General features: G+C 39.7%; 1 protein-coding gene across 2 annotated transcripts in view; it reads left to right on the top strand.

The window, feature by feature from the left end:
- The window catches only part of ptdss2 (phosphatidylserine synthase 2), a 31,762-nt gene extending 17,208 nt beyond the window's left edge, over positions 1-14,554 (top strand). For both annotated transcript variants that reach the window (XM_035914618.2, XM_035914616.2), the window contains exons 5-13: positions 2,697-2,764; positions 3,420-3,554; positions 5,184-5,234; positions 5,483-5,596; positions 6,052-6,170; positions 6,266-6,380; positions 7,133-7,278; positions 8,171-8,356; positions 11,400-14,554. In XM_035914618.2, coding sequence (XP_035770511.1) covers positions 2,697-2,764; positions 3,420-3,554; positions 5,184-5,234; positions 5,483-5,596; positions 6,052-6,170; positions 6,266-6,380; positions 7,133-7,278; positions 8,171-8,356; positions 11,400-11,553 — 1,088 coding nt within the window. In that variant the 3' untranslated portion in view covers positions 11,554-14,554. The remainder of the gene's footprint in view (positions 1-2,696; positions 2,765-3,419; positions 3,555-5,183; positions 5,235-5,482; positions 5,597-6,051; positions 6,171-6,265; positions 6,381-7,132; positions 7,279-8,170; positions 8,357-11,399) is intronic.
- The last annotated feature ends 665 nt before the right edge of the window (positions 14,555-15,219 follow it).

Raw genomic sequence — 15,219 nt, 5'->3', positions numbered from 1 at the left:
AAAAGGGAGAGAAAGAGTAATCTGTTACTTGTCTGCATTATATGACACTGAAATGCAGAGCTGTTGTAGGACATGTGAAAAGCAAGTGTTGATTATGCTTGTACTAAAACCTGTTGCTCAGGTAGAACAATCTACGTGCCTGACTGCAGCACGTAAGCTGTGGCAGTTGGATTTCTGCTCTAATGCTTTTGTAAACTTGCATCCTAACAGAATCTTTTCCTTCTTTAAATCTGATGCAGTTTGTAAAAGGTGCTACTATTTAAATAAGAGCACTCACAGCTTTTTAAACAGAGCTTTCATGCAGAAAACACTTAACATCTCCCACACAACACACACAACAGCTAACTCCAGAGGGAGAGGGAGGAAGGAAGGAGGGAAAACAGGGCGTGGAAGGCAGATGCAGCGACATGCTCAATACTGTCGGTTGTAGGTAGGCGTGAAGTGGTCGAGCGAGTATTTGACTGCATTACTCGCACCTTTGTGGGCTGATCGAGGGATGTGGTTGTGTGTGTATGCAATTGCTTCAGTCTTTTGCTTGTTAATCCGTGGCTCAGGGGGTTGGGAAGCGTATCTGTAACCGGAAGGTCACCGGTTCGATCCCCGGGCTCTCTGTCCTGGTCGTTGTGTCCTTGGGCAAGACACTTTACCCTAACGCCTACTGGTGTTGGCCAGAGGGGCCGATGGCGCGATATGGCAGCCTCTCTTCTGTCAGTCTGCCCCAGGGCAGCTGTGGCTACAACCGTAGCTTGCCTCCACCAGTGTGTGAATGTGAGAGTGAATGAATAATGGCATTGTAAAGCGCTTTGGGTGCCTTGAAAAGCGCTATATAAATCCAATCCATTATTATTAATCCAGCAGGGTAGGTTCTGGTGTTATTCACATTGCCACCTTACAGTTGGCTCTCCATAGACTACCATCATGGGAAAAAGACCCAGTAGGGTTTTTTTTTTCCTCCTTCAGATTTAAAACCTGTAGCTCCTGCTGAATCACGGGCTGGGTGTGTCAAAGGAAACTGAACTTGTGAATGTGAATCACCACAATAATTCAGCTCAATAGCAGTTGAAATAAAAGCACTCCTCATGTGGGACTTTAGGACTAAGATTGGTGTTTACCACACTATATATCAGTTCTTTTACTTGATGTTTTATTTCTTAATGAAAATCAGGATCTCTGTCTTAAATCTTCAGAAACACATTATAACATTATGTGTATACTGAGGTAATTCAGGCAGATGTTTATTAGTGGAAATGAGCTAATGATTTGGGGTTGAACCAAATACCAGGACTAGGGATGGGTATCAAAAACTGGTTCTTGTTGAGAACCGGTTCCCACTGTTTCAATTCCTTGGAATCGTTTGCCATTTTTGCAAACGATTCCCTTATCGATTCCAGTCGCCCCGAATGCCGTCACCACGTTGCGGAGCGTCATTTACCTGGCAGGAAACATGGCGGCTCAAACGCTCAAAAGTTTGGTTATACTTTACGAGAACGGATGACAACAGGTCAACTTGCAATACTTGCAAAGTAGATATTTCATTTAAGGGAGGAAACACTACGAATATGCAAAAGCATTTGCTCACAAAACACGCGATAACCTTAAATGAATGTCGTGTTTTTAATTCCGCTCCGGACTCGTGAATCTCAACCCAGCAGCAGCGATAATGTTTGCGCGTCCTCTCCCGTTAATGCGGCAGGTAAATAATCAACTAACAGTGCATATTATGTTAGCGCGATCTGCCTTATTACAAAACCTGCCATTATGTGCATTTAGGTGACCATGATGAGAGAGACAGAGTCTGGCTCAGATGCTGGCAGTTGTCGCTGCAGTCTACCGGTAGCGTCTCCTTTCAGGCCAGGATAGACGAATGTCACCGAGCAGTGACTAAGTTTGTGGTCAAAGGCTTGCACCCATTTGCCACAGCAGATGCCCCCGATTTTCAGTAAGTGAATGTGTTTAATTGTAGGCAGGGACATTACTGGATATTCTTGTGTAATTGCTACTGAATAATTTATGTTATACTTTGTTATTGCTACAGAAGAATATTTATTTTATTATTTTACATTTACAATTTTTTTTTCCTGGGGACCCTGTGACACCCCATTGAAGAGCCATAGGCTGTGGATCTCTTAAGATCTCACTGTTGGGTTTGTAAGGCCATGTTACTCCTAAATTTCTATCTTGTTCAAAGAGAAGATATAAAACAAAGTTCTAAGCTAATCGACCTTAGTGTTCTCCTTTTTTAAAACGAATCGATAAGAGAATCGAATCGTTAAACAGAATCGAAAATAGAATCGGAATCGTGAAAATCTTATCAATACCCATCCCTAACCAGGACCCCTAGCAGCTCATTTCTGTGTGTGTCGTCAGGTGCTCTTTTTAAATGTCTTTAACCAAAACCCACATTATGCGTTTATTTATGGTGTTTTTGTTGGAAAACTAGTGGGAACTAAATGTCAAACTTGGGGCAGCAACGTTGGAGTTATGTAACCGGGCAGTAAAATATTAGTCTGGACTGAGTGTCAAATGTTTATAACTGCAGGGAATATAAGTAGTTAGATTTGGAACGTGGAATGTTCAGCACAAATAGGAAATTGTCATGTAACGTTGTTATTGTTTGTTTTTTCATTGTCTTTAAAAAACACAGTACTAATTTAGTTTGTATTCAGTGTAAGTGATTTCTCTCTCTCTCACTCTAGCTTACTGGCGTTTCTGGCTCTGCGTCACTGTCGTCTATGAACTGTTCCTCATCTTCATCCTGTTTCAGGTTGGTGTGGTGAGAATTTTGCTGCCTGGAAAGGCTAAAACACGTCAGATCAACACGTGCAATGCAAATTCTTAGCTCATGGGAACTCTGTACACAATCACATGACAATTTTCTCTCCCACATCAAACTTCTCTTTTTGAGTTTTCTACTCAGTGATTTTGATGAGATGGGTTTTCTGGACGTTTGCTTTGACATTTAATTATAATCGTGGTCTCCAAAAAGAAGGCCAGATGGAGTCCATAAGTACTTCTTAAAAGTGTAGTCAAGCCTGGGCAAAATATCGGGCTTTTTTTCCCCCTCCCACTATGACATGTCTGTTCCAGTCTCTGGTGCTTTTTCTGCTGTGATCCCTGGAAGCCTCTTTTCACTCTCCCAATTTAATTAAATTGTCACTGAGCCAGGCTCTTCAGACTGCCCTGGACACTGTAAAAGAAGAAGAATAAAGGGGGGGGGGGGGGGGGGGGGTATATTTAACCATCTACTTCCTGTTTGTACAAGGATAATTTTAAGTTGTTGCTAGGTAAAAAGCAATAAAATTTTACTTTTATGCCACAGAAATCTGCCGTTAACTGAAGGAGGACACCATCTGATGTAGCCTGTGTAGAAATGTAAGTTCTGGTGGTACTTGCTCTTATTCTTATCCTCTTTTATCCAGACGGTGCACGATGGACGACAGTTCATGAAGTACATTGACCCCAAATTGGGGGTTCCTCTCCCTGAGCGCGATTATGGGGGAAACTGCCTCATTTATGACCCTGGAAACACTACAGACCCTTTCCACAACATTTGGGTGAGAGAGTGAATTTTTTGCTTTTTATGTTACTTTTCTCTCCTGTGTATCTTTGCAGGTAGGAATGTTTGTAAGACTTGAATTTTTGATAGTATTATGTTGTTGAAAACAACTGAGTAAGAAACAGGCCACCTTCCTAAAAGTAAAATTTCTTGTCCAGTTATGCATTTATAATTTTGTGCATATTGTCCTCAATTATTGCTATAAGGAAGTGGCCCAGATACAGAAAAGAAATATGGCAGCTTAGATGAATCTGTGTATGGCCTTTTGTGTTAAAGTAAAACTTCTCTTATCTCTTTTTCTTCTGCTTTATCTCTCTTTCATTCTCAAACACACACAAGAATACAGTTACTGTGGAGGTGTGCAGCAGCTTGAGTCTGGGGCAGATTACAGTCCATCAATAGAACCAGGCCTTCCTCTCTCTGCTGCCATGACCCAGAGCCCACCTCCACTAATAGTCTGATTTTTAGCCTCTAAAACCCCATTTCTGTGAATAGACTTTTTAAAATGTCAAATTAAAGCCACATATTTATCAATAAACTTTACTTCGGTTGTAGGAAGTTGCATGTGAAAAGTCAAGCTAAGAAATTAATACATAAAAATGTGCTGGGTTACTAAGCAGAAATTATATGATCCAAATAGTAAGGGTGGAACTGTGTGTTTAATTGCATTTTATTTGTGCTTTGTGATGCCCAAAGAGGCTTTGTCCTGTTCATTGACCCAGTACTCTCTGTGCTCATTTCTTCCTGTTTCCAGTGTGAACTAGATGCGATGCTTTCTTTGAACACAGATGGTCTTATTTTATCTGTCCGAGCACAAATAGAAAGCAGCAGGACTTTTTAGAGCACAGGCTGTGTGTGTCTCCAAGCACACTTGCTGTTTTGGTTAATATTAGTGGAGCAGTGAAACTTAAAACAGTGCTCAATGAACTGAAATGCAGTTTGGAAATGTTAAGAAATGCGCAGACAGTCACAGATCTGTGTTTTAATGGAAAGTTAGAAACCATAGGATGCTTATCATAATCCGCTACCAGTGTAATGCAACACATCTCCCTGTTAAATGGGCTACTTTGCAGTAAATATGGTGGATGGTTGGCACTGCACTCAGATGTGGAATTTCACAAATCAGCGGCTGCATGGTTATCAAGATCAGGGTTCTGGTGCCTACATGTGGCTGCTGGGATATAAAACACTGAAGGAGCAGCTGTGTGCAGTTTCTTACAGTGCATTGTATTTATGTGTAGATAAATGGAGAGCAGTCAATATACAGGCTTGGAGTGATTAATAATTGTTTGTATTGACAACATATAGGCTTACTAGGAATGATATATTTGCATATTCTAAATGTCACTTTATAGTTTGCATCCGATTATGTCACATTTGATTTCTGATCTCACTTTTACATTTCACATCTGTTTTTCTTTCCAGTTGACCCTAAAAAAAAGAGTTATTTTTACCCCTCAGTCGTAAAAGGCTGAGGGGGTATTTGTCGGCACCCAACTTAAGAAATGCAATAACACGATCATTAAACACGATCAACAGTTTAATGAAAGGGCTTTTCATTCATTCCCTAAGATTTAGGGGCAAAATTGTAGTTGGGCTTGCTGTTAAACATCATTTGTCTCTGCAGGACAAGATGGATGGGTTCGTGCCAGCTCACTTTCTCGGATGGTATATCAAGGTAGGTTTGGAATTAGCTGTCTGACATGTTTCATAAAAGCAGTTGAGCGTGCTGTCCTCGCTGTTATGTACACATCACAGATTTAAATGGTTTGACTTTGCAATGATTACAGAGCACCTAGTCAGTAAGTGCCAAGTGAGGTCATTCCCATTCTAGTGTGATCATTTATTGACAAATAAAGTTTCACCTTTTTTATTGTTTATTGTCTGTTATCTTGCTGACCTCCTCACACTCTATTTTCCCTCCAGACTCTAATGATTCGGGATTGGTGGATGTGTATGATAATCAGCGTCATGTTTGAGTTCTTGGAGTATAGCCTGGAGCACCAGTTGCCTAATTTCTCAGAGTGCTGGTGGGACCATGTACGTACATTTGTGCTGTTTTCTTCTAATTACAAAAAACTGTGTGACACACGTTGAGGTTATTTTGGTTGTTTTGTCTAAGTTTTCTGAGTGAGTCTTTTGTAATAAGGCACAAATGGTAAGAATGAACAATATCTAAAAAAAAAATGCTTGGCACATTGAAGAGAAATGAACATAAGATCAAGATGTCTTCTCTTTAAAGTGTAACAGTGTTTACTGCAGATATAATCCTTCCTAATGTGGACATACTTTTCAAATGTGTCCATATTAGACAAGAAGTTTCTTTGAACCAAACTACTATACTGCGGTTGCTGTTGCTACTTGTTACACACAAAAACACCTTAGTCATAGTAAATGTAAATTATATTCAAGGTGGAGGAGAGGTGTGTGATTGTTGGTTTGGAGGATTACTGCACCTCACTTACCCCTTTTTTTTTAATTGTTTCTCCATCTAGTGGATCATGGATGTGTTGGTGTGCAATGGTTTGGGGATCTACTGTGGCATGAAGACCCTGGCCTGGTTGTCAATGAAACCGTATCAGTGGCAGGGCCTCTGGAACATTCCTACATACAAGTATGACTTTATGAAAGACATTTCTTTGCAAACATTTTAATGTTGGGCTTCTGTATTTGTTTATATTTAATGATATCTCTGTCTGTACTTGGCAGGGGGAAGATAAAGCGTATAGCATTCCAGTTCACACCTTACAGCTGGGTCAAGTTTGAGTGGAAGCCTGCTTCAAACCTTCGCCGCTGGCTTGCTGTGTTAGGCATCATCTTTATGGTAAGAAATGCTAACATGAAGGGAAAGCATTTGTCTCACTGCAAAAAAAGATGACATCACCATGCAATAACAATGCACAGAAAGCGTAATGTATTTAGACTCTGATATATAGATAATATATGTTCATGGACTGGCCTAACCATTATATTGATTAATATATTGCTGATATATCTCTATCTGGATTTGTGACTATGGATAAACTGGAAAGAGTAAAAGAAGAGATCATAGTAACACCCTTCAACCATGTTTTGAATGTTGGCGTTGCTTAGTTTGTCCGCCAGATGCCACTCTGCTACTTCCCTGTTAGCAACACATTGTAACGCTGAAAACATGACAACCACCCGATGTGAGCAGTGGCGGGTGGAGCATAAACATCAAATCCACAACTTGTGACAATCAATCAGCATTAAGCTTAAACAGCACTGTCCTGTCATCTTAGAAAGGACTCTCAAATAACTGCACATAACAGACGCATAGGAAATGTGTTTCATGAATCGAGGAGAGAGGAAAAAATATCAGATTTGTAATTCATCAAATATGGGCGTAGTTATGTGGGGCCCTATTTCTGTTTTTGGTTCCCTGTCTGACACCTGAATTAGTTCACTAAATGTAAAAGGCTAGTTCTTGTTAGCTAATGGAAAAGAAAGACGTGCCCAACATGGACTGATTGTTGTAACTTTTTCTTCTTTTCTGTGTTGTTTTTGTGTTCTCGGTGCTTCTAAATAAAGATATTTTATCTCCTATCTTGCCAGTTTTTGTTGGCAGAGCTGAACACCTTCTACCTGAAATTTGTGTTGTGGATGCCTCCTGAACACTACTTGGTGCTGCTTCGCCTTGTCTTTTTTGTCAACGTGGGGGGCGTAGCCATGAGGGAGATCTACGACTTCATGGATGACCCGTGAGTAGCAATGTGCAGCTTTTCTTTTGGGAGTTGGACAGTTTGACCGAGTGTATAATAAAAGACTATGTGTTTTATACACACCGAATAAAGAACTTGTTGACATTCAGCACTGATTCAGTTTAGTCAAGTGTTTGCTCTTGAGTTTTAAACTGGTTATCGTAGTGCAAATCGAAATCAGAAAACTAGATAAGCACAGCAGTGAAGAAATGTGCATTGATAAGAATATGGTTACTAGTAACAGAAACAGACAGAAATGTTTAGTTTTCTGCTATTTTTCTGCAGTGTTGGGTCACTGGTGGGAGATATTTCTAGTGATTAACTGATTAAACCTGAGGGATTATAGTCTCATTAAAAATAAACTCAATTAAATATGTCCATGTATTCCACATGTATATAAAAGCCATTTTTAACTGTTTAAATACCAAATGAAGGGAAATGTGTGGCGCTCACGCACAGTGTCAGATTAGTTTGCCAAGTATGACTAGCATTAGTTTACTTGCAGGTTAACGTCATCACAGCTGCTGTGCAGAATGTTGTTAGGAATTACTCTGATTGCATTCCAGTTCATTGTAGACCAGCCTACATACATCCATTCATTTGCTATAGCTAAGTACTGCAGTACTGTACTAGTTCTGTTTAACCAGTGTTGTCCACTAACAAAATTCGTATAATTACTTAGACTGTAATATTTCTGGTAGACTAGAAATGGAAGCATCATTTAACTGTTGACTATTCACATGCATGGGTAGTGATATAGTGCTGTGCATTACGGTGTTACATCACAGGCATACATGTAACCAGTAAATATTAAAAATAAACCTAAAAAAGTAAATGTATCCTCCCTATTGAATAATTTTTCCATAATAACATTGTTTCATTTTCCCAACAGGAAGTTCCACAAGAAGCTCGGCCAGCAGGCGTGGCTGGTATCAGCAATCACAGTAACGGAGTTCCTAATAGTGGTCAAGTATGACCCCCACACCATCATGCTGCCCATTCCTTCTCTTATCATTCAGTGCTGGTTTTTAGGAATCCTCCTCATACTTATATGGACCGTGTGGCGGTTTTTCATCCGGTAAGTAGTGGGATGAGTTATTTTATTTATTTATTTAATTGTTGTTGTGGTTGTTTTGGGTTTTTTTTTTTTGGGGGGGGGGGGGGGGGGGGAGCTGAGGGTGACAGACAATGTTTGTTGAAAGGTAATGAAAGTCTGTGCTCTTCGTGTAAAAACAACTAGGCTGTAAGGAGGAAAGATTTCAGCTTCTTAACCATTTCTAGCTTGTGTCTAGTAAACACAATAACTACATTGGGACCAAAGTCCAAAGTATCGCTCTGTTTTTCTATTTTGGTTCACTGGACATCGTGCAGTCTATTTGAGACAGGTCCAGTCTGCCTTTGGGTCGCTCTTCTCTTTAAGTAAGTTATTGTTTTTGTGTGTGTCAGCTTTCTGTGGGTTTTCCACTGGTCTGTTTCATATAGAGTCCAGTTATGGATCTGTAGAGACATCTTACATGCTAATTATAGAAAGGGAAGTTGGGAATCGGCAAAAAGCAGCTGTTTTCCAAATGAACTTTATACACTCATGCAGGAAAAGATGACAATCTGTTTCCATGCTGCTGTTTTGCACTTTTGCTTTAAATGCACTGTTCATGGTGAGGAAATACAGTTTAATTACAGTTTAAGAAAGATCTCTTCACACGTGTGAGACTCCATCCAGTGTGCTCCTGTATTTGATTTAGTTATTCCTCATGAGCTCATGGAGTGTGTTCTTTTTCTTTTCTTTTTTCTTTTTTGAAATGTAATTCAATTTTTTTGAGCTGCCTTATCTTTTCTGTGTTGTTAGGTGCAGCCTGCCCTGGCATGTTAAGCTTGTTGTCTGTTTTCCTCCTCCCCCTCCCCTTGCCTTTTCCCTCCCCTTCCTTACTACTTCCTGCTCGTGCTCAGCAGTAATGCAGTAATGTCCTAGGTATAGGAAAAGTGTAGGGTTTTTATTTTCTTTGTTTGTTTGTTTCCACTCTTCTACCACATCACCATTTGGATCTATAATCATTATTGAAGGATCTATGGGATCTTCTAGAGAACGTAGTTAATGCTCTTCATGGATCCATCTCCTGCATGGCACTTATTGGAATCTTTTCTGTGGTGAATTTTATCATCTTCATTTCCCTTCACATCATTTTTACTCTCAGTTCCAGTCAGTTTAGTGACGCTAGAGGGCATTCAGTTTGTGCTGACACTGTTTAAGTGAGTCAGGACAGTGAAACCCAGAGGAACTGATACCCCCCACACACACGCACACAGACACACCCACACACTAACCATCACGTGACAAGAGCAATGAGATCAGCTCAACCACTTCTTCTGGTCGACTAAAGACAAAAGGGTGCCATTGTCCAGTTATTCTGATCAAAGTGATTTTTTTATTTATTTTATTTTTTTAACCGAGAACCTTAAGAATTTGCAAGCACTGTTTGACCCTATTGTACACTCCCAGTCTGTTACCTAATATGCTTCATTTAGTATGAGTGGACCGAGGCAAGTGCTGAGTGCATGTTTTGTTTTGAGGTGTGTAACTGCTTGGTGCTCTTCCATTAAGTGTTACAGAGGTAACTCCTCATGAGGAGCATTCAAAATAATATTAATGTTTACAATAAACATAGTATCAATAATAAGTACTTTTTGTATGTTTTTGTGAAGTGCTTCCCAGAAACAGAATAAACGTACACGAAAAGAAATGTTAAAATGTATTTATATATCATTTAAAATAAGTTCAGTATCAAAAGAAAACTAAGATAAAGAGCTGAAGCGATCGCCTTTCATCTTTAAGCATGAGATGGACACAGTTAATGGGTTCCTGCCAAGGGATCTCAGACCGTGACCCGGTTGCTATGCAGCAGTTGAAGTACATATTCTGGAGTCAGGCGATGAAATGCTTTAAAAGAAATAAGTAAATCTTAAAATCGATTCTAAAAGTCATGGACAGCCAGCGTAGAGTCATTAGGGTTGGAGTAATATGTTCACTTTTCCTGGTTCTTGTAGGAAGTCGTGTTGCTGCACAATCTGAGCACAAGCAGAAGTCTGTGTATTGATTTCTGATTGGTTATTGCAATAGTTTCTTAACAGGTAACAGAGAGAAGGTAAAACTGAAAATGAATGTCACTGAAAGTGTTGATCGTATCCTCGCACTATTCCTAAAAAATGAGATTAAAATCAAACAACACACCCAGATTTCTGGCAACTTGGTAAACTGATAAAGTTGGTACTTGGATGCAAGCTGTCCAACCCAGATCTAAGAATTTTTGTTTTATTGGAGTTAAAATTTTTAATAATAATAATAATAATATGTTTTTAAATGCACATATCTGTTTCTTGATGTTGGTTAAATAGTTTGTAAGGTTGATGAAACTTGTTGAACCTTACTGGGAAATGGAACAGTGGGTTATCAACATAGCAGTGAAACAAAATGTTATTTCACTGTATAATGTGGCCAAGTAGTAGCGTATATAATGAAAAAAGTATATTATTATTGTTAGAATGGCATCCAGCTTATTTTGGGACACACAAATGACATTTTTTTGTCAAATACACAAAAGGTCCCTGCCCTCACCCCCAACCAGTGGTGGCAGATGTCTGCCCATCCCTGAGCCTGGATCTACCTTCCAGTTCCTTCCCACTGTCACCAAGTGCTTGTTTAAAAGGGGTCGTTTGATTTGGTTTTCTCTGTTGGTGGTCTTCTGTTTTATTCATTTTTCCCCTTGACCTTCCTAAAAGCAGGGATTTCATACAGACTGACTAATCGATTCCTGTAGTGATGGATTTATTTAACAAAGAGAAACTAGGAATTTTTCTTATTTTCAAAAAGTAAGAAATGCAGCTCACGTGAGACTTTGAGAGCAGAGCTTTATCTTCTGTTTGTGATGTTTGTTAAAGTTATCAGCTGTTTTGTTTGTTTGTTTTTCTTTTAATATAATCCAGTGTATAGTGTAGCCGTAGGAATTATAACAAATAAACATTCTGTGAGAAAAGTTAGTGGACCAGAAACCATCTGGGAAGACATGACCCTCAGGGATGACGCACTATAAATAATGCGTGTGCTCTTTCCTTCTGTCTTCTCACAGTGACATCACACTCCGCTACAAAGAGACGCGCCGGCGTAAACAGGAAGCTCCCGCTGACTGGGACCGCCCGCTGGGCAACGGCAGCACAGCCACCCCCTCCGGGCGCAGCAAACTGAACGGTAGCTCCGAGACGCTGAGGCAGCGGAAGTCCTGAGAGGAAGCTGGTCAGTCACGCTGTCTGCAGCGAATGAAGGGGGACAGTGAGAGGAGTTGAGGAGAAATGTAACACAAGAAGACACTTAGAGGATGGACACATACTGTTCTTGTGCCTACATGAACCAAGTAGTTATATAACACAGGCAAGGGGGTGAAGGGGGCAATTTTCATTCGGTGTATGTGTAGTTATTGTCCTACTTCCGGTATTTACCTCATTCTGTTTCAAAGAACATTTGGTGGATTAACAGACAAGATAGTTTTGCATTAGTAATATATATATTTTTTGAATGTTTGGTGATAAGGTGAATCAGTACAGAATCGGAAAGTAGATGTGACCAATAATTTTTCCATTTTCTCAACTGCACTTTGTCTTTAAAAACAAAAAAGCGAGAGAAGAAGAATGGATGGGAATGGAGGAGGAACATATCTGCCACTGTAAATATGCTTAACCCTGTGTTGTGCAGTCATATCAGTGCAGGTGAGAAATAGGAGAGCATTTAGAGGAGTTTCTGAAGGTGTAATGACTGATCTGGATTCTGTTTTAGTATCCACTACTATGCAATCTTCAGTATCAAACTGGGCGCAAGTAATGATAACAATACATGGCTGTTCAGTTTAGTTTAAGTGACACTTACTTTACCAGCTGATTCCTGATTCATTCTGACAGCTTACACTAGGTTTAGTCCCAGGTACATGATGTATTGTTTACATGTGGAAGACAATTTAAGCTTCTTTTTTTTTTTTTCATTTACAATTCAGCGTTCATTCCTGGAAGCACTGAGCCTTGAGGGTTCTTGCTCAGGATCCTCCTTTAGTCACACACAAGAGAGGAAAACTGGTCAAAGCCTTTCTTTCCTCTCAAGCTTTGTTTTTGACAAGAACGACAAGAATAAAATCAAGATGTACTATATTCTAGTTATTTAACTGGTGGAAATAATATACATGGTGTCTGGGATATAGTTTGAGTGGGGTTTTTTTGTAGCTGTTTTCTTATCACAGTTATTTCTTTAGGGTAAATCAATGCTAAACACTAGATTCCTTTTTTGTGAAATGAGGTTCAGAGAAACCTGCAACACTAACATCCACAACAGTCGCATTGAGGGGAAGCTGTGCTCAGTTTTCCTCAGACTGTGACGTGTTTGTTCCCTGCAACAAAAAAGGATAAATGGCAGAGATGTGGGTGTTCCTCTACACTTTTTACCATTTGTCACTTTAGAATTTAATATTCGATTCCTTTTATGCCAAACATTCTTCCAGTTTTACTTTTTGGGGGTTTTTATGATTTTTTTTTTTTTTCTCTCAGCTTTGCGGGGGTCACCATATTGCACATGCAATCAGCCAAAGCTTAAGATCTGGTTCTTGCTAAAGCCATAAGTACCATCCACCATGAGGTACCATGCACCTCAAACTGCTCGTTTTGATTCTTTCTGAGTTTCGGCGTCGTCAGTGTCTGCGTCTAGTTAGTGTTACAAAAGGTCACCTGGAGGTCAGGCGGCTAAAACCAAATTCACCTGTACAGCCACGATTACAGCTAAAACGTCCTAATTATGAGGAATTGTCTTAGTTGCTTTTGATCTGTGTCGGTGACAGCTGCTAAATGTAGAGCTGCCACGATTAGTCAGCTGATAATGAATTCATCCTGAAAACATCCAATCACTACTTGCTTACACATTTTCTTAAAATGATCAGCAGATTAATCTGATGATGAACACAAGTGTTAATTGCTGCTCTAGTGAAACATGAAAGTGTTTCAAAATAAAAATAAGCTTTACATTAAAATTATTTAGGTGGTCAAACTGAAAAAGCTGGAAATATCAGCATGTTCCAGTTTCACTCCAAACTTTCACTGTTACCAAAACATTGCGTCCGTGTCCTGTGACTATTGGGGTTCAGTTAAATCTGTGTTCCTCGCCGTGTCCCGGTGACTCTGTGCTACGTAAATGATATCTGTGAAATGAGATCCAAATTCTGGTCTGTTTTAGTGAGGCTGCAGTCGTTTTCTCGTGAATGTAATCCAGCAGATTCAGATGTTCAGATTAGAGGGTCACAAACACTAAGCTGAACATTGATTCTGCAAGGCTGCACCTCCTGCTGCAACATTTAAACCACCTGCCTGCCTGGGTAGCTGTGACCACACAGGGCTCAGCCAAAGGGCCTCCAGGGGAGCTCTTTGGTGTCTGGCACTGGGATGCTAATAAGGTCTTCTTTTAGTCTTGTGGGTTATTTGCAGTGGGTCCTCCAGTTTGACCTTCTGAGGGAGGCCCCTGTTTATGGGGGAAATGTTTAGTTGGGAAGTACATGATGGAGTTACTTATGGATGGACTCAAGGGTTTCCCAGCAGACAATTGCCTTGTAACGTGACCGATGTTAATCACTTCACCTGTCAGTGGTTTGAGTGTTGTGGCTCTTGCTCTGACTGCAGCGATTTCTGTGTGAATTTCAAACTAATGTTTAGCTGATATTTCAGATTTTGTGCTTGTTTAACCTGTGCTGTGCTAATTCGGCTGCTTGAGGGTTTTTTCTTTTCTTTCCTTTTCTCTATCAAATACTTTCAGACACGGGCTGGGTATCCACTGTGTACCTGTGTTCGTGCCTCGAATTGGTCAAAACTGTTTTTTGTTTGAAGTAACTGAAAACTTAAACCCAAGTTATGAATTTGCACATCAGCTCTGCATTAGAAACAAGTGAATTATAAAAAAATAACTTGAACATGTAGAAGCAGTGTGGATCAAAGTGGAATAAAAAACAAAACAACAAAAACAGGAACTTCAGTGTTTGCGGTTCAGTTTAGTTTCACTTGCAGCCTCATGGGGGCAGTAGATGCCTCGTTATCTCTACCCTGTGCAGTCATGTCTCCTGGAGATTGATCATTGACTGCTTGCTGTAAATGCCATTTTCAACTTGGATTGTGTAAATGTGAAAATGTTGATCATAAAAAGTGAATATGCTGCTGCAACACATACTTTTATAATGTTTTCAATAAAATAATAAAAACTGAACTTTGCACAGTCTTTTTCTGAATAAATCAGGTGACATGTTTTAATTCAAATTGAATTAACTGTTGGTGCTTCAATGCAGTTACAGTGACCACCCATCAGTAATACTATAGGTAAGTATTGTGTCCTTTGTAATATCTATTCCAGAATTTCAGTTTTGTTATTTTTGTTGTAAGGGCAGAAAGTTTGCTTGATAAGTTTGTATACAGTGTCACCATGGAAACAAATTCCATCAAATCTTTATCTGTTTTGCTCTTGATGTACTTGTTAGACGGGCTGGACATGTGCGTCTACAAGGGGAAACTGCCACAAAACTTAGGAAGTAACTACTAAAATGCTTTGTCACACATCTGTGGCATACACACTTTTTTTTCCTCTTCTGAAGTTTGAAATGTTGCCAGCTTTCCAGATTCCTGAGTTTTCTATAAAGTTGTGATTATGGATTTTACATAAGATAAACATTGCAAATAAATAGTATCACCATTGCGCTGCTGCCAAATTATCACAAGATAGTGGTCTTGCAAAAAAGAAGTCTTCAACATTTGTCAGTTCCAAACTATCCAATCCACCAGAATAAAATATCCTGACGACTAGATCAGTTCCTTTTGGGAAAGAACAACAGTGGTAGCTCAGTAATCAGAACTGATAAATAAGCAGAATCCAAGCGG

Source organism: Neolamprologus brichardi, chromosome 7 (assembly GCF_056152115.1).
Source record: "Neolamprologus brichardi isolate AB-2024 chromosome 7, ASM5615211v1, whole genome shotgun sequence".
NCBI classification, from domain to species: domain Eukaryota; kingdom Metazoa; phylum Chordata; class Actinopteri; order Cichliformes; family Cichlidae; genus Neolamprologus; species Neolamprologus brichardi.
The sequence above is the reverse complement of the archived record's forward strand: the minus strand, read 5'-3'. Positions and strand labels throughout refer to the sequence as shown.